The sequence below is a fragment of the Mobula birostris genome, chromosome 5 (assembly GCF_030028105.1).
Source record: "Mobula birostris isolate sMobBir1 chromosome 5, sMobBir1.hap1, whole genome shotgun sequence".
Classification (NCBI taxonomy): Eukaryota; Metazoa; Chordata; class Chondrichthyes; order Myliobatiformes; family Myliobatidae; genus Mobula; species Mobula birostris.
In genome coordinates this window covers 100,841,821-100,862,154 of record NC_092374.1, presented here as the reverse complement: position 1 = coordinate 100,862,154, position 20,334 = coordinate 100,841,821, and the positions used below count along the sequence as shown (strand labels likewise).

At 44.7% G+C, this 20,334-nt stretch overlaps 1 protein-coding gene across 2 annotated transcripts in view; it reads left to right on the top strand.

The window, feature by feature from the left end:
- LOC140197309 (sodium/potassium-transporting ATPase subunit beta-2-like) overlaps window positions 1-20,334 on the top strand; it is a 40,834-nt gene that overhangs the window by 6,589 nt on the left and 13,911 nt on the right. For both annotated transcript variants that reach the window (XM_072257252.1, XM_072257251.1), the window contains exons 2-4: window positions 9,359-9,487; window positions 15,750-15,854; window positions 18,554-18,759. In XM_072257252.1, the coding sequence (XP_072113353.1) occupies window positions 9,359-9,487; window positions 15,750-15,854; window positions 18,554-18,759 (440 nt within the window). The remainder of the gene's footprint in view (window positions 1-9,358; window positions 9,488-15,749; window positions 15,855-18,553; window positions 18,760-20,334) is intronic.

Below are 20,334 nucleotides of genomic sequence, written 5' to 3'. Positions count from 1 at the left end.
GAATGGAATCCGGATCAGCCATGATAAAATGATAGAGCAGACTTGATGGGCTGAATGGCCTAATTCTGCTCCTATGTCTTATGGTCTATACAAGAGTCTCTTAAATGTACCTAATGTATCTGCCTCTTCCACAACCCCTGATGAGCATTCCATGCACCCACTATTCTCTGACATCCCTCCTGTGTTTTCCAGCAATCTCCTTACAATTATACCCTCTTGTATTAGCCATTTCTGCCTTGGGAAAAAGTCTCTGACTGTCCACTTGATCTATATCTCTTATCTTCTACACCTCTGTCAAGTTACCTCTCTCGCTCCTTCTCTCCAAGGAGAAAAGCCCTAGCTCACTCAACCTGTCCTCGTACGATAAACTCCCTAATCTACGCAGCATCCTGGTAAATCTCCTTTGCACCCTCCCAAAACCTTCTACATCCTTCCTATAATGATGTCACAACATATACCGGTGATATTAAACCTGATTCTGATTCTGACTAGAACTGAACACAATCATTTGCTGCCTGGCCTGCTGAGTCTTCCAGCACTTTGTGTGTGTGTGTGTGTGTGTGTGTGTGTGTGTGTGTGTGTTACAATAATTGAAGTGTATTCTAACCAGATTTTTAACATAGCAGCATAATCTCACAGCTCTTGAACTCAGCCCTGTGACTAATGAAGGCCAACACACCATAGGCCTTCTCAACAGCCCTATCAACCTGTATGGCAGCTTGGAGGGACCAATGGACGTGGGCCCCAAGATCCCCCTGTTCCTCCATGCTGCTAAGAGCCTGCCATGAACCTTGTAGTCTGCCTTCAAGTTTGACCTTCCAAATGAATCACTTCACACTTTGAGTTGAATTTCATCTGCACTTCTCAGCCCAGCTCTGAATCCTGCCAATGTCCCACTGTAACTACAACAACCTTCTACATTGTCCACAACAACCCCCTCCTTTGTGTCATCTGCAACCTTACTAACCCACCTTCCACTTCCTCATCCAAGTCATTTATAAAAAAAATCACAAAAATCAGGTCCCAGAACAGATCCCTATGGAATAACACTGGTCACCGACCTCCAAGTATAGATCAAGTGAATCTATCAGCCTCTTTCCCACATTTGGGGAATTAACAACCAGACAGTACAGGTTTCATGTGAGAGGAGCAGAGATTTAACAGAGACCTGAGGGGAAAATTGTTTACACAGAGGTAGTCTGTATATGCAATGAGCTGCCAGAGGAAATGATTGAGGCAGCTACTTTAGTAATATTTAAAAGATACTTGGACAGGTAAACACAGGCAAGTGGGACTAGCTTAGGTGGGCACCTCGATTGTGTTGGATTTTACTGTTTTTGTGATTCAGACGTTCTTCGGAAATCAAGATCAGGCTTAAAACTTGTTGCTTAGGTCATTTATTGAGCATTACAAGAGCAAGCAACAAAGGAAAAGAAACAAAGAACAAAACTAGCTCAGACAAGATATTCCCTCATAACAAGTAACCTTGAAATAGACAGATTCAAAAGAGGCAGAAAAACCAAGAAGTTTCTAGAAAAAATGCTGTTATAAAGGAGACAAGACAGCGGCTGTACTTCATTAGGAGTCTGAGGAGATTTGGTTTGTCACCAAGGGCACTCGCAAATTTTTATAGTTGTACCGTGGAGAGCATTCCTACTGGCTGCATCACTGTCTGGTATGTAGGGAGGGGCTACTGCACAGGCTCAGAAAAAGCTGCAGAGAGTTATGAAATTAGTCAGCTCCATCTTGGGCACTGGCTTCTGTAGTATCCAGGACATCTCCAAGGAGCGAAGCCTCAAAAAGGTGGTGTCCATCACCAGGGATGCCCAACACCCAGGACATGACCTCTGACTGCAACTCACAGGTTTTTTTTCTGTTGTCTTGTATTGCAATGTACTGCTGCCACAGTGTTAACAAATATCATGGCATAAGCCAGTGAAATTAAATCTGATTCCAATTCTGGTTCTGAGATGTTGGAGATCCAGAGAAACACACACAAAATGCTGGAGAAACTCAGCAGTTCAGGCAGCTGCTATGGAGAGGAATGAACAGTTGACGTTTTGGGTCAAGACCCTTCATCAGGACTCGTTCTCCCCATAGATGCTGCCTGACCTGCTGAGTTCCTCCAGTGATTTGTCTGTGTTAGCTTCTAGAAAAATACAGACTCAGCTACACTATAATTAACTGAAAACTTCACTGAACAATTACACATTTCTAGATGATTATAAAAAAATGCAAGCAAGTGCAGGAAGATTAAGCTATGAGAAAAATAACAATTTTACACTCTAATCCAACAGTCGGCATGCACCATTTGGGCTGAAGGGCATTTTTTGAGTTGCGTTACTCTTTCCCTCAACCAGCTTGACTAAAACGGAGCATCCAGTCATTGTTGCTCCATATCTGACTGTGGGAACTGCTTCCTACATCAGAAAACTGGAGTGGGAGAGGCCACTTGGTCTCTCAAACCTATCTGGACCTTCAGTATGTGCGTAGCTGATCTGTCACAGGTCTCTGCTGGAGCGGCTCCCATGACCTTCAATTACACGAGGTTTCAGATCTATATACAGTACCCCCTTTTGAAGTTTACCATGAGGGAGTCACTGCTTTATCTACCCCCTCAGGCAGTGAACCAATAATATAAGAAATAAGAGCAGAATTAGGCTATTTGGCCCATAAATTCTGTTCCACCATTCCATCATGGCTGATTATTTTCCCTTTCAACCCTAATCTTCTGTCTTCTCCCTGTAACCTTTGTCATCCTAACTAATCAAGAACCTATGAACCTCTGCTTTAACTATACCCAATGATTCAGCTTCCACAGCCATCTGTGGCAAAGAAATTTGTAGAACATAAAGCAGTACAACACAGGAACAGAACCTTCTGCCCACAGTGTTGTGCCACACCAATTAAATTAGTATTGAAGTGGCTACTAAACTAATCTCTTCTACCTACACAATGCCCATAGCCTATCATTTTCATCACATTCATGTTCCTATCTAAATGTCTCTTACAAGACCCTAACGTTTCTGCCTCTACCACCACACCAGGCAACACATTCCTGGCACCCACCACTCTCTGTGTGTAAAATCCTCGCCTCTCACATCTCCTTTGAAATTACCTCCTCCCACATTAAGTGCATGCCCTCTGGTATTAGACATTTCAACCCTGGGAAAAGATGCTGTCTGTCTACTCTGTCATAATCTTATAAACCTCTATCAGATCTCACCTCCACCCCCAGCACTCAACCCAACTTCTCATGATAGCACCTGTCCTCTAATCCAGGCAGCATCTTGGTAAATCTCTTCTGCACCCTCTCCAAAGCCTCGCCATCCTTCCTGTAATGGGGTGACCAGAACTGTATGTAATACTCCCGATTCGACCTAACTAGAGTTTTATAAAGCTACAACTTAACTTCCTGACTTTTGAACTCAACGCCTTGATTAATAAAGGCAAGCATGCTGTGTGCCGCCTTATCCACCCTATCAATTTGTGCAGGGAGCTATGAACTTGGACCTCAAGATCCCTCTGCTCATCAACCCTGTTAAGGCACTTGCCCTTAACAGTGTTCTATGTCTCTTTACTTTTGACCTACCAAGGCGCAACACTTCATGTCTGGCCAGCTTAACACTTCAAATCTGACGTTTCCCTGCCAATATCTGCAACTGATCTATATTCCACTGTATTCTTTGCCAGTCATCTACACTATCCACAACCTTCATATCATCTGCAAACTTACTAACCCACCCATCTATATTTTAATTTAGATCATTTATATACATCACAACAGCAGAGGTCCCAGTACAGATCCCTTTGGAACACCAGTAATCACAACTGGAGTAAACCCTTCAATTACCAACCTCTGTCTTCTTTGGGCAAACCAGTTCTGAATCCAAACAACCAATTCACTATGGGTCTTAATGTCCTGGATGAGCCTTTCATGAGGGATATTGTCAAATGGCTTACTAAAGTCCATGTAGTCAACATCCAGAGCTCTGCTTTCATCAACACCCTCATCATCTCATCAAAAACTCAATCAATACGACCTGTCCTGCACAAAGCCATGCCGATTCTCCCTAATTAAGCCCTGGTTTTCCAGTACTCATAAATCCTATCTCTAAGAATTCTCTCCAGTAACTTTCCTACCACTGACGTGAGACTTGCCAGTCTATAGTTTCCAGGATCATCTCTGGTTCCCTTCTTGAATAATGGAACAACATTAACTACTTGCCAGTCCTCCGGGACCTCACCCATGGCTAGAGAGGACAGAAAGATATTGGTCAAGGCCCTAGCAATCTCTTCTCTTGCCTCTCTCAATAACCTGGGATATATCCCATCAGGCCCTGGAGACCTATTCATCCTAATGCTCTGAGACCCAACACTACCTCCTCCTTTACCTTGAAATGTCCTAGCACGTTAGCAAGCTCAGCACTGATCTCCCTATCCTCCACCTCCTTTTCCTTGGTAAATGCTGATGTAAAGTACTCATTAAGGTACTCACCCACGTCCTCCGCATCAAAGCAAATGTGTTCCTCCCCCCCACCCCTTCCTTGGGTGATCCTACCCTCTCCCTAGTTATCTACTTGCTCTTGATGTATGTGTAGCCCCCCCCCCCCCCCCCGGCCACCCTCAGGGTCGCTCGGCTCGCTGTCGTCTGGGGAAACAGCCTCCGCCCCGCCAAACTGGATAATTTGTTTGTGTGGATGCTGTGTGATGTACCCCACCCCGCCCAAATAACAGACAATACACCAGATACGATTAAATGATTTACAGTTTATAGATATTACTGGAACTATATAATTAAGAGAGAATAAAATATAAAAGGAAAATAAAAGGCGCCACACTTATCAAAGTTCAATCTCTTCGTGCACAAAACAGTTGGAGCTCAAGGACCTTCTTCTTCACCCTGCGACCCCTTGGACCACCTCAGCCTGGGACCAACAACGGTGGTTGACCAGACGCTCCACACGAGTCCGTCTCCGTCTCCTCTCCTCGCCAAACGCCCCTCTCGGGGTCTAATTAGCGTCCGCAGTAACATAAAAGTCGAAACCCCCTTACATATGTCTAGAATGTGTGGGGATCCTCTTTAACCTTTCTTGCTAATGACGTTTCATGGCCCCTCCTGGCTTTCCTAATTCCCTTCTTGAGTTCCATCCTCTGTCTGACCTCGTGCTCTGGCTCCCATCCCCAGAAAAACCCTCGAGGGAACCTCCTGGCTGGACATTGGTTTCCCTCCAATTTAGGTGCAATCCCTGCCCCTGCAACAGGTCATCAGCCATTCATTCATACTATTCCTGTCCTGACTACTGGGAGTATTCCGTAGACTACAACCTTAGAGGTCCTGCTCTTCAGCCTCTTACACTCACTGTGCAGGACCTTTTCCCAAATTCTACCCATGTCATTGGTGCCAATGTGCACCATGAACTGTGGCTGCTCACCTTCCCTTTTAAGAATTGTTCTCAGTTGTCCTGGACCCTTGTGCCTAGAAGGCAACACACAATTCTGGCCTCTATCTCTTGGCCACAGAATCTCCTGTCCGTTCCTCTAACTGTTGGAACTCCTATCACTATCACTCTGCTTGATTTGCCCTTCCCTGCTGAGCATCAGATCCAGCGACTGAGCCACTGGTTTGGCTCCTTGTAGGTCATTCACTCAGCAGTATACCTGTTACTGAGGGAATGGCCACAGGGGAACTCTGCACCGACTGTTTTCTCCCCTTACTTCTCCTGGTGGTCACCCATCTACTATCTGAAACCTGCACTCTGGGTGTGACCACCTCAGTAAATGTCTCATCTGAGGTTTTCAGCCCCTGGATGGTCCAGAGTACATCCAACTCTAGCTCCTCATCTTGTCGGTCAGGAGTTGAAGTCGTGTGCATCTCCTGTAGATGTAGTCATCAGGGAGACTGTTAGGTACCCTGTAACCCCACATCTAGCAGGAGAAGCATTCCACTGCCTTAACTACCATCCTGCCTACACTTGATAAACCTCTAACTTCTCAAGCTTAAGCTCTACAATCAAATAAGTGACTTAAAAGATTTAGCACCCTCAGCCTCTCTCTGTTCTCGCTGAAGCCTGTTGAACTAAATCCTGACCACTCTAACACTGGCCCAGTCCAACAATGGCAGCTCTGCTTATACCTTACTACTTTTTATTGGCCCTTGTTAAGTTACTAATAAACCAAGTCATTTCCTGGTCTGCAGACAGGTACCACTCACTATTTAAAACTGGTGCTAAATTCTGCTAGGAACTGCCTCTAATACTTCCTGCAATCTCCAACTCTGTGGATACATCCTCAACTCTATTCTAAAGGGTTGCCCTTCCTTTCTGAGGCTGTGCCCTCTGGTCCAGCACTTCCTCACTATTGGAAATATCCTCTTCTGCATGCACACTATTAGATAAGTTTCAATGAGATCCCCCCCTCATTCTTCTAAACTCCACTAACTACAGGGCCAGAACCATCAAACACTCCTCATATATTAACCCTTTCATTCTGGCAATCATTCTTGTGAACTTCTCTGGACCCTCTTCAATGCCAGCATGTCCTTTCTTTGATAAGGAACCAAAAACTGCTCACTACTCTCACCAATGTCTTATAAAACCTCAACATCACAACCTTGCTTTTATAGTCTGGTCCTTTCAAAAAGAATACTAACATTGCATCTGCCTTCCTTACCACCAACTCAATACAAACATACTAACCCCTGCACTGTATTCCATCTCCTACTCATTGCCCATTCTTCTCATCTGTCTATGTCCTTCTGCTGTCTCCTTGATTCCTCATCATTACCTTCCCCCTCGCCTGTGAAAATTAGACCAAAGCCAGGACTTCAGCCCAAACTTCATCAGCTTTCGGTGACAGAAAGAATTCTCCCCCACCCTTGTTCCAGTTACTAAGAATCTTAGACCCCTCCACTCCAGTTCGGTTTCTCCCTACTGGAGCAAAACCTATCTTCCTGCTCCCCTTCACAGCCTCTCTCCATTTTATTCATCCAAATCAAAGTCGAGTTAATTGTTATCCACGTCAATCCACGAATGCACAGGTGGAATGAAAAACTTATTTGCAACAGTATCACAGAGACATAACATCAGATAAGCTGCATTCACAGGAAAAGCATATTCAGAAAATGTATGTAACGTGGGTAAAATGCAGGAGGAACTCAGCAGATCAGGCAGCATCTATAGAAAGGAATTTTGGGCTGGGACCCTTCATCAGGACTGGAAAGAAAGGGGTAGAAGCTGGAATAAGAAGGTGGGGGGAAGGGAAGGAGTACAAGCTGGCAGGTGATAAGTGAGACCAGGTGAGGGGGGAATTGGGTGGGGGAGGAGAGATGGACTGTTGTATTGTACTGTTCTAAAAGAGTCCATTCCCAGCAATAATACATTAATCTACATCTATCCTATACTAATCCAGTTCTGTTCTTCCCACATTCCCAAGAATGCCCCCCCCCCCACCAGAGTCTATCTCACACCAACATGCTCGGAATAATTTACAGTGACCCACCCAAAGATGCAGGTTAAAGATTAAAGATGAGCTTCATTTGTCACATGTACAGTATATTGAAACATACGGTGAAGTGTGTCATTTGCATCAATGACCAACACAGTTTGAGGTTCTGTGGGGGTGACAGTCACAAGTGTCACCAGGGTCATAGCTTACCAACCCTAACCCACATGTCTTTGGAATGTGGGAAAAACCGGAGCTTCTGGAGAAAATCTGTGCAGTCATGGGGAGAACGGACACATTCCTTACGGACAGCAGCGGGAACTGGTGAGGTAAAGTGTTGGTAGGTTAGCTGGTCATTGGGTGTAGTTGGCCAGCACAGGTTATTTGCTGTATCTCTAAATAAAACAAACACATCAAAATGGATAACAGTAGCAGGATAGGTCCGAGTCAGCATGGATTTACGAAGGGGAAATCATGCTTGACTAATCTTCTGGAATTTTTTGAGAATGTAACTATGAAAATGGACATGGGAAAGCCAGTGGATGTAGTGTACGTGGATTTTCAGAAAGCCTTTGATAAGGTCTCACATAGGAGGTTAGTGGGCAAAATTAGAGCAAACGATATTGGGGGTAGGGTACTGACATGGATAGAAAATTAGTTGGCAGACAGGAAATAGTAGAAATTAATGCGTCCTTTTCAGAATGGTAGGCAGTGACTAGTGGGGTACACAAGGCTCTGTGCTGGGACCGCAGCTGTTTACAATATACATTAATGAGTTAGATGAAGGGATTAAAAGTAACATTAGCAAACTTGCAGATGACACAAAGCTGGGTGGCAGTGTGAAATGTGAGGAGGATGTTATGAGAATGCAGGGTGACTTGGACAGTTTGGGTGAGTGGGCAGATGCAGTTTAATGTGGATAAATGTGAGGTTATGCACTTCGGTGGCAAGAACAGGAAGGTAGATTACTATCTGAATGGTGTCAAATTAGGAAAAGGGGAAGTACAATGAGATCTGGGTGTCCTTGTTCATCAGTCACTGAAAGTAAGCATGCAGGTACAGCAGGCAGTGAAGAAAGCTAATGGCATGCTGGCCTTCATAACAAGGGGAGTTGAGTATAGGAGCAAAGAGGTCCTTCTGCAGTTGTACAGGGCCCTGGTGAGACCACACCTGGAGTATTGTGTACAGTTTTGGTCTCCAAATTTGAGGAAGAACATTCTAGCTATTGAGGGAGTGCAGCGTAGGTTCACGAGGTTAATTCCCAGGATGGCGGGACTGTCATATGTTGAAAGGTTGGAGCAACTGGGCTTGTATACTCTGGAATTTAGAAGAATGTGAGGGGATCTGATTGAAACATATAAGATTATTAAGGGATTGGACACGCTAGAGGCAGGAAACATGTTCCCGATGTTGGGGGAGTCCAGAATCAGAGACCACAGTTTAAGAATAAGGGGTAGACAATTTAGAACGGAGTTGAGGAAAAACTTTTTCACACAGAGGGTTGTGGTTCTGTGGAATGCTCTGCCTCAGAAGGCAGTGGAGGCCAATTCTCTGGATTCTTTCAAGAAAGAGTTAGATAGAGCTCTTAAGGATAGCGGAGTGAAGGGATATGGGGAGAAGGCAGGAAAAGGGTGGATGATCAGCCATGATCACAGTGAATGGTGGTGCTGGTTCGAAGGGCTGAATGGCCTACTCTGTCACCTATTGTCTATAAAACCACTCACCCTGGTGAAGCAGCATCTGCAGAGGGAAGCGGACAGTCAGCGTTCACTTTGAGAAGCTTTATATCGATCTTGGTGAAGGGCATCAAGCTGAAACATTGACTGCTACCTCAGTCTGCGAATGCTGCCTGCCCTGCTGATCACAGACTCTTGTCTCCGGCCCGTCCTCAGCCCTCTCCTGTTCCTTCCCACAGCCCTCATCCTGTTGTTCTACCTGGTGTTCTACACCACCCTGACGGGTGTTTTCAGCCTGACCATGTGGGTGATGCTGCAGACTGTGAACGAGTATGCTCCCAAGTACCAGGACAGGATCACTAACCCAGGTAAGAGGCAGGCAGTGGCACCATAAACCATCCCATCCCCCCCCGCCCACCTTCTAGTCCATCCCCCAACAGCTGGGCAACATTATCCACTCTGCTTGTTGAATCTGCCATTGATTACACTGACAATCATAGAGTAGTACAGGCCCTTCGGCCTATCTAGTCTGTGCTGATGTGCTCTTTTGCCTAGTCCCATCTATCCCTGGACCATATCCCCTCAAACCCTTCCTAACAATGTACCTATCCAAACTTCTCTTAAATTTTACAATCAAACCACTTTTGCTGGCAGCTCATTCCACACTCTCTCCACCTCAGATTCCCCTTAAACATTTTACCTTTCACCCTTAACCTATGTCCCTGAAGCACCTTCAATAACTCCAAAAGACTGAGGTTTGGTAAAATACTGAAAGGCTTTTATTCGCTGTACAATACGACCTCCACAGTGAGTGTCTGCCCCCAGAATGAGGGGGAGGGGCAAGGTGAAACACCTTTATATAGGACCCTGTGGGAAGAGCCACAGGGGCAGTCAGCAGAGGGGCATGTCCAGACAGGTAACCCACTCACAACATATATGTGGTTTACCACAGTCCCCTAGTTTTAGATTTGCCGAACTTCAGTGGGAAAAGCCAGCTTGCATTTACCCTTCCTATACCCCTCATAATTTTGTGTACCTCTATCAAATTTCTCCTCATTCTCCTACGCTCCAGGAATAAAGTCCTAACCTATTCAACCTTTCCCTGTAACTCAGATCCTTGTAAATTTTCTCTGAATCTTATACCTATCTTTCCTGTAGGTAGTTGGCCAGAACTGCGCACAATACTCCGAATTTTCCCTCACTAGCACTTCATACAACTTCAATATAACATCCCAGCTCCTGTACTCGATATTTTGATTTATGAAGACCACTACCTCACTATTTTTGTTCACTTTTTGCTCTATTTATTTGATTATATAATAGTATGTTCAAAGTAAAGTTATGATCAAAGTACGTGTACAACTCTGAGTTACATTTTCTTGTGGGCATACTCAATAAATCCATAGAATAATAACCATAGTAGAATCAATGAAAAAACTGCACCAACTTGGACATTTATCCAGAGTGCAAAAGACACCCAACTCTGCAAATACAAAAAGAAAGAATAATAATAATAAAGCAATAAGCAATAAATATGGAGAACATGAGGTGAAGAGTCCTTGAAAGTGAGTCCATTGGTTGTGGGAACATTTCAAGCGAAGTTGAGTGAAGTTATCCCTTTCGGTTCAAAAGCCTGATGACTGAGGCTCCTGTACCTTCTTCCTGATGGCAGTTGTGAGAAGGGAGCTACCAAAAAGAGGGCAAAAATTATATATATGTAATAGATTTTGTTTAACTGGGTACATTTGGCTCAATTGAGCAGCTACCCCATCACCTGAAGTTTCATGGAAATGGTTATAAAGATTAAAACAAATTGAGTAACAAATGATGCATTTAACTGAAATACAGAACAATTAAGAACATTACAAACACTACCACAGTACTCTTTTTCAATATTTTTATTGATTTCTATATAGAAGAATACAGAGTTCAAGAGAATACATATTATAAAACAAAAGAAAAAATATGATAATACTAGTTACAGTATATTGAATCACATTAACGAACCCCTTACCCTATACTCCTATAGATTAGATTAATTTGTATATTATAATATAAACAGTTTACAAAGCAATGGTAATTCCAACGCTCCTGTATGCATCAGAAAACTGGACAACATACTGACGACATCTGAAGATATTTGAAAAGTACCAACAACTCTGTCTTCGAAACATCTTAAATATCAGCTGGGAAGATAGAAGAACCAATGTCAGTGGGCTAAACGAAGCAAAAACAACAAGCATTGAAGCCTACAGCATCAAGAACCAACTAAGATGGAACGGTCATGTTGTTCGGATGAAAGATGAACGTCTGCCGAAACAAATCTTCTACTCCCAGCTTAAAGAAGGCAAATGTAAAAGAGGCGGACAAAAGAAGAGATTCAAAGACGTCTTAAAAGCCAACATGAAGAAATGTAACATCGACATCAACAATTGGTAAACCAATGCCAGGAACAGGAAACTCTGGCAAGCCATCATCCGAGAAGGAACAGCAACTTTCGAAGCCAATAGATGTGCAGAATTAGAAGAAAAGAGAAGAAAATGGAGAGAGAGGCAGCAACAACCAAAGCCCGATCTGCCATCTGGAACTACCTGTCCTGAATGCAGAAGAACTTTCAAAGCCAAGATTGGACTCATAAGCCACTTGAGAGCCCATAAGTAGATCAACGGAACGATGACCATCATCCTCGACCTCAAGAGGTAGCCACGATGACGACGATAAACAGTTTTATAAAAAGAAAGATCTATACCCACTACCAAAGTCGAAGCTGTTTGGGGAAAAAAAAAGAAAAAAAACTGTATTAGATAATAAAATATGCTATGAACCAACTTTAATGTACTTTAATGAGAAGTCAAAGATTATGAAAATAATTTAAAAACGGCTCCCACAAATTTTGAAAATCTTGGTTACATTCAGAAATTGAACAACGAATCTTTTCTAAATTTAGGCACGCCATAACATTCCTTAACCACTGAGCATGATCAGGCATAACATCATCCTTCCATTTAAACAAAAGCGCCCTCCTAGTCATAAGAGAGATAAAAGCCAGAATGTGCAAATCAGATGTCTTCAAGTTGATGTCTTTCCTTCCAACAATACCAAACAGGACAGTCAAAGGATTAGGCTTAAAATTAACTTTAAAGAGTACGGAAAAAGTTCGGAATACTTCCTTCCAATATTTTCATAGACTTGGGCATGTCCAAAACATATGAATAAATGAAGCTTCTCCATTGTTACACCTATCACGTTAGGGAGATATATCCATATAAAAACGAGATAACTTATCCTTGGTCATATAAGCCCTATGAACCATTTTAAATTGTAGGAGGGAATGACAAGCACATAACGATGAAGTATTAACCAATTTAAAAATTTCATTCCAAGTTTCTTCAGAAATTGAAGTCTGTAAATCTTGTTCCCAAAGACACTTTGGTTTATTGAGATTCTCGCTTTTGTGTTGGGCATGTGGCCAAGCGGTTAAGGTGTTCGTCTAGTATCTGAAGGTCACTAGTTCGAGCCTCAGCTGTGGCAGCATGCTTTTGTCCTTGAGCAAGGCACTTAACCACACATTGCTCTAGTGTCTGTGCAAGGAGTGGCACCCCATACAGACTTCCAATCTGTGCCTTGTAAGGCATGAAAATGCCCGACACAGGCCTCTCATGGTCTGAGTCGACGTTCCCTCCCTCCCTCCCCCTCCCCTTCTCTTTCTAGACCCATTTTTTAGAAATGATCTTTTTAAGCCTTCTATGACTGATGTAGTTTTTTTAAACAATGGGAAGGATTGAGCATTACATATTTCCAGGATCTGTTTGTTGGAGGAAGCCTTTCTTCATTCGAACAATTGTCAACTAAGTATAGTTTACCAAAAACCCATTTTTTGGATACTTACAAATTAGAGATTTTCTGCAATCTCAATTATACACATTTCCTAATAGTCCTGATGAGAAAGTATTAGATGAAATTCTTAATATGAAAACATTTTATAATGGTTCAATATCCAATATTTATGATATGTTGTTGGGAATGAGAAATGATCCTACCACAGTACTCTAAAACTGTATATTAGTTCCTAGTACTTATTGATGGAGGAATTCATACAAATCACATTCTTTTGACTGTAAATGGGAAAAGTCAGTGCAAAACCCTAGTGCAGATAATGGCCTGCCTTCATACAATGCTGTTGACAATTGAATCCAACAAATCTTCACTTTCATTGTAACATTAAAGATAATTGCCAATACCTTCAAATTCTTTGCAGTTCCTAACTTGTTGTAGTAAAATAATTTCATTTTCACTCCTGACTGTTTCTGGCATCTTCAAGCATGAATGTTTGAAACTGCAGTGAACAAAACGGTCCTGAATTGTCTTACTGTTTATTTCTTGCCAACCACCAGTGAAAAAAATCACGGCTTTTTGAACACAAGCGTACACACAACTGATGCTATTTAAAAACTTAGCTCTGGGTGTGGTGTAGAGTCTAATGGCTAGTTAAAAATTAGTTCCCTGTCCCAAAAAAATGAAAGGAATCAAAGAATATTGCCTGGTCTATCACCACCCCCCCCCCCCACCCCAGAGCTCTCCATCTGTAACCTGAATGTGCAAAGTTTTAGATGGAGGGTCTTGGCCACCTTCTAGACTGAAGGTGGCTCGTGTCGTCCTTCTTGGAGTGTGGGTACTGGATCTCTCCCACCTTCCTCTGGAGAAGGGTGGGGTGAAATGTATCATGTCTAAGAGGTCGTTGGGGCAGTGAGGACAGAGAGAAGGTTATATGAGGGGATCTAGGCCAACTAGCAAAAATGGAGATGAGGGGCAACTTTCTCCACACAGTAAATCATAAACACAAGAGATTCTGCAGATGCTGGAAATCCAGAGCAAATGCTGGAGGAACTCAGCAGGTTAGGCAGCATCTATGCAGGGGAATGAATAGTTGATGTTCTGGGCCGAGTTCCTTCATCGGGACTGGAATGGAAGAGGGAAGAAGCCAGAATAAGAAGGTGGGGTTTTCCACAGATAGTGATTCTAAAATGTCCCTTTACCACCACCCCGGCAGGGCATTTCACCACTCATTGTGCAAAAATCCTACCTCCAACATCTCTATACTTTCCTCCACTCAGCTTAAAGGGATATCCTTTGGTATTGGCCATTACCACCCTGTGAAAAAGGGTTGTCCTCTCTAGGTGTACAGAATGAACTGCCAGAGGAAGTGGTAGAGATGCAACATTTCAAGGACAGATACAGGGATCAATGAGGTTTAGAGAGTGATGAGACAAATACAGGCAAATGGAATGAGATCAATGGATAACTTTGATAGAGTGCTTAGGAAGGCTACTGTGCTGGCCTTCATTAGTCAGGAGACTGAGCTCAAGAGCCGCAAGGTAATGTTAAAGCTCTATAAAACTCTGCTTGGACCTCACTTGGAGTATTGTGGTCAGTTCTATTTGCCTTTCTATAGGAAGGATGTGGAAGCTTTTGAGAGGGTACAGAGGAGAATCACCAGGAAAACATGTCTTACAAGGAAAAGTTGAGCAAGCTAGGGCTTTTCTCTTTGGAGCAAAGGAGGATGAGGGTGGACTTGATAGAGATGTGACTTGATGGGAAGGAAGTATGGGGGGATGTTGGGGGGTAGGTTTTTTTACACAGTGATGGATGTGGAAGCTTTAGAGAGTGTGCAGAGGAGATTGACCAAGATGCGGCCTGGATTTGAGAGTATAATTTATGAGTAAAGGTTGAGCGAGCTAGGGCTTTTCTCTTTGGAGTGAAGGAGGATGAGAGGTGACTCAATAGAGGTGTACAAGATCAGAGGCATAGATCGAGTGGATAGCCAGAAACATTTTCCCAGGTTGGAAATGGCTAGTACAAGAGGGCATAATTCTAAGGTGATTGGAGGAAGGTTTAGAGGGGATGTCAGAGGCAGGTTTTGTACACAGAGTGCTGAGTGTGTGGAATGCCCTGTTGGAGGTGGTGGTAGAGACAGCTATATTAGGGGCATTTAAGAAACTCTTAGATAGGCTCATGGATGATAGAAAAATGGGGGATTATGTGGGAGGGAAGGGTTACATTGATCTTGGAGGAGGTTAAAAGGTTGGCACAACATCTCTGGCTGAAGAATCTGTAACTTTCTATGTTCTATGTTCAAAGTAAATTTTATTATCAAAGTAAATATATGTCACAATATACAGCCCTGAGAGTCATATGTAGATTTACAGTTAACTAAACTACATAATGACTAAGCTTCAAGTTTAAATTTATTGTTGTTAAAGTGCTTAAATGTATAATGCCAAGTGAAACAATGTTCCTCCAGACAAAGGTGAACAACACAGACCATGTAACTCACACACAGCCATCAAAGTATGTGTTTCATTCTGTAATCAAAACTGAATTTTACTTTGAACTTGATTAGTCACACACAGAGATGTACATAAACTACACTTAGACAGTCTTTGGGGAGATCAGCTTCAGCCATTCTCCTAGTGTACAAGATAACCACCCAGTGGTGCACTCCAACTGTGTCGCTCTTTCCCATTTGCCCCTACACCAGGCACGTATGGGTGACGTGATGGGGTGGGGAGTGTCGGGGCAGGCTGCTGACAATGCTGGAGGAAGAATGACCCTCTCCCTCTCCGTCTCCAGGTGTGATGATCCGGCCCACAGCTGAAAGCCTGGTGGTGGGTTTCAACGTGTCGCAGAGAGCTACCTGGCAGATGTATGTTAACGCACTCAACGCTTACCTGGACTGTGAGTAGACATTGTGGAGAAACCTGTCAGTGACATTAGCTCATCATCTTGAGCTCCAGTGACCAGAACGTAGTATATACTATGGGAGCTGTCCCTATGCAAAACTCTCCTCTCCTATCAGGTTCCTTCCTCTCCAACCCGCCTGGCTTCACCTATCACCTTCTAGCTATCCTCCTCCTCCCCCCACCTTTTTATTCTGGCATTTTCCCCCTTCCTCTTCAGTACCAAATGAGGTTTTCAGTCCAAAATGTCGACTGTTTATTCATTTCCATAGCTGCTGCCTGGCCTGCTGAGTTTCTCCAGCATTTTGTGCGTTGCTTTGGATTTCCAGCATCTGCAGATGTTTTTATGTTTATTACATAGTAATCAAATGCCAAACTAGACTACTACCTTCTACCTACCCAATGCCTATATCCCTCCATTCCTGTGCCTATCTGAACATTTGCAGGCACCCTGCACTCTGTTTAAAAAAAAATACAAAACAAAACAAAACAAAACTTGTCCCCTATATTTCTTGTGAATTTCCCCCCTCAGCTTGAATACATGCTTTCTGCTATTAGACATTTCAACTCTGGGAAAAAGATTCGGCTGTTTACTCGATCTGTGCTTCTCATAATCTTTTAAACCTGTATCAGGTCTCCCCTCAGCCTCCGCTGTTCTGGGGAAAACAACCCAAGTCTTTCCAACCTCTCATTATAGCATGTGCCCTCTAATCCAGGCAGCATCCTGTGATTACTGTATACTAATCCCTTCTACCTTCACAATGTCCACATCCCTCCATTCTCTGCACATTCATGTGCCTAAGACTCTCTGAAACACCTCTCTTGTATCTGCCTCCACCAGCACCCCAAGAGGCACCCTCCACTCACAAAAACACATGCCTGGCACAGCTCCTCTCACCTCTGGTATGAGATGCTGACTAATTATCAATGCCTCTCGTAAACCTCTGTCAGGTCTCCCCTCAATCTCCACCACTCCAGAGAAAACACCCCAACTTTGCCCTCATGAGACACAGGAGACAGCTGATGCTGGAATCTGGACCAACACACAGTCTGCTGGACGAACACACGGTCTGCTGGAGGAACTCAGTCTGCTGGACGAACACACGGTCTGCTGGACGAACACACAGTCTGCTGGACGAACTCACAGTCTGCTGGACGAACTCACGGTCTGCTGGAGGAACTCAGGGGTCGAGCAGCATCTTTGGGAGGAAGGGAGCTGTCGACGCTTCAAGTTGAGACTCTGCATCAAATTTCACCCCCACAGATGCTGCCTGACCTGCTGAGTTCCTCCAGCAGATTGTGCATTACCCTAGTTTGTCCAATCTCCCCTTGCCATCGAATCTAGGCAGCATCCTACTAAATCTCCTCTGTGCCCACTCGGAGGCTTCCAAACCCTCCCTGCAGTGGGGCAACCCTCCTGGGGTAGTATGGTAGTCTAGCGGTTAGAGTAACACTTTACAGTGGGTTCAGTTCCTGCCGCTGTCTGTAAGTTTCCATGTGTTGGGTGCTGCGATTTCTTCCCACATCCCTGAGATGTATGGGTCAGGGTTAGTAAATTGTGGGCATGCTACGTTTGTGCCAGAAGCATAGTGACACTGGGCTGCCCCCAGGTTGTGTAGGTCGTTGATGCAAAGGACACATTTCACTATGTTCACATGACAAATAAGGCTGATCTTTAAAGAGATTAGACAATGTTCTGTTTGGCAGAGTTGATCAGAGCAGCACTATCGCATGCTGTTGGGCTTGGGATGGGAGGTAGGTTTTACCTCACCAGACCAGTCAGCTGCGGTACCTCTGCCCCGGAACCAAGGTCCCTCCAGCCTTGACCATCAGGCTGCTAAGCCTGCATGGGGCTTCATTGAGTCCCACGTGAACAAGAGGACAGGTCCCCCACTAACCCTCCCCACCACAGAGACCCTTCCACAGTCACCTCCATCACCCCAGCTCCAAGCACATGGAATAGGGGTGAGAGGAGGCCCCTCGTCCAATAGGGCTCACCCTGAGCCCAATTTCCCAACCAATCGCTCAAAACCCTGAACACCTACTGCTCTCAATAACCTGAGCATCCACAGACCTCGAAAGATTCCCAGTAGCTCTGCAACAGTAAATAGATTAAGAGATTAAAGATTAGTTTTATTTGTCACATGTGCAGTGAAATATGCTGAATCAAATCAGTGGAGATTGTGGTGAGCACAGTACGAGGGATGATACTGTTGTGTATTTAATATTTCAATAGTATTTGAGTAATCTTGTCTGTATGTTGATTCATCAAGCATTCCTGTTCATTTAAATAATTAATTACAGCTTATATGTAAAAGTACAGGAATTGCATACATCATCACGCTACCACGTAGCATGCACTTCACAGACTCCTGTGCCTTCTTGGAATTAATTTAAAGTTTTGTAATCACAAACCACAACAGGTACAAACTGGAACCTTTCTCGTCCTGGTCTCACAGAATATTAGTTTGGCATGTTAGTTTAGCGGTTAGCTACATTGCACGCCCTTGCTAACCATAACCCGTACCTCTTTGGAATGTGGGAGGAACCCAAAGCACCTGGAGGAAACCCACGCAGTCGCAGGGAGAATGTACTAGCAGAACCTGTAAAGGGATTGCACTAACCACAAGCTACCATGCCACCCCCAATGGGACAGATAAAGCCATTCTTCAGTCTGAAACTTTGCTTCTCTTGCAGCCTACAATGACAGTGTGCAGGTCTCCACTAATGACCGCTGCAAATCTGGAACCTACTATCTGCAGGAGGACAGTGGGTATGTGCGGAACACGCCCAAGCGAGCCTGCCAGTTCAACCGCACCATGCTGGGTCCATGCTCAGGCCTCGAGGACCACACCTACGGCTACAGCGAGGGTCGGCCATGCATTCTCGTCAAGATGAACAAGGTGGGTCACACTGCCATTTGTATACCTGCACCACCCCCCCCCCACCATGGGAGGAGGAGATCGGTCCACCCCTTTAGCGTGACGGGTAGGAGAACTAGATCCTAAGAAGGAGGAGATTGTTCAGACCCTCCATCCTTCCTCACAGGAGCAGGAGGACAAGACCAATCAGTTCATCTAGTTCTGTCTCTCAGGAACAGGAGTATGCAATCGTTTGTCCCCTCTAGCCGAGGAGGAGGAGGCTGTTTGTCCCCTCTAGCCTGCCTCATGGGAGGAGGAGAAGGCCATTCAGCCCCTCAAACTCCTAGACTCACCCACCAGATAATCCACGAGATTCAGTGTCAGAGAAAGACGAACCATTGCTGTTCCAGTACAGGTAAGGTGTCTCGGAGTCAGAAACCAGCATCTCAAAGCAGGTAACAGGAATACTGCAGATGCTGGAAATTCAAGCAACACACATCAAAGTTGCTGGTGAACGCAGCAGGCCAGGCAGCATCTCTAGGAAGAGGTACAGTCGACGTTTCAAGCCGAGACCCTTCGTCAAGACTAACTGAAGGAAGAGTTAGTAAGAGATTTTAAAGTGGGAAGGGGAGGGGGAGATCCAAAATGATAGGAGCAGACAGGAGGGAGAGGGATGGAGCCAAGAGCTGGACAGGTGATTGGCAAAGGGGATATGAGAGGATCATGGGACAGGAGGTTCCCTCTCCCACTCTCTCTGCTTTCCGCAGGGATCGCTCCCTACGCGACTCCCTTGTCCATTCGTTCCCCCCATCCCTCCCCACTGATCTCCCTCCTGGCACTTATCCTTGTAAGCGGAACAAGTGCTACACATGCCCTTACACTTCCTCCCTTACCACCATTCAGGGCCCCAGACAGTCCTTCCAGGTGAGGTGACACTTCACCTGTGAGTCGGCTGGGGTGATATACTGCGTCCGGTGCTCCCGATGTGGCCTTCTGTATATTGGCGAGACCCGACGCAGACTGGGAGACCGCTTTGCTGAACACCTACGCTCTGTCCGCAGAGAAAGCAGGATCTCCCAGTGGCCACACATTTTAATTCCACATCCCATTCCCATTCTGACATGTCTATCCACGCCTCCTCTTCTGTAAAGATGAAGCCACATTCAGGTTGGAGGAACAACACCTTATATTCCGTCTGGGTAGCCTCCAACCTGATGGCATGAACATCGACTTCTCTAACTTTCGCTAATGCCCCACCTCCCCCTCATACCCCATCCGTTATTTATTTTTATACACACATTCTTTCTCTCACTCTCCTTTTTCTCCCTCTGTCCCTCTGACTATACCCCTTGCCCATCCTCTGGGTTTCCCCCCCCCCTTGTCTTTCTCTCCAGACCTCCTGTCCCATGATCCTTTCATATCCCCTTTGCCAATCACCTGTCCAGCTCTTGGCTCCATCCCTCCCCCTCCTGTCTTCTCCTATCATTTTGGATCTCCCCCTCCCCCTCCCACTTTCAAATCTCTTACTAACTCTTCCTTCAGTTAGTCCTGACGAAGGGTCTCGGCCTGAAACGTCGACTGTACCTCTCTCAAAGCAGGTGCTGGTTCGATGGGATC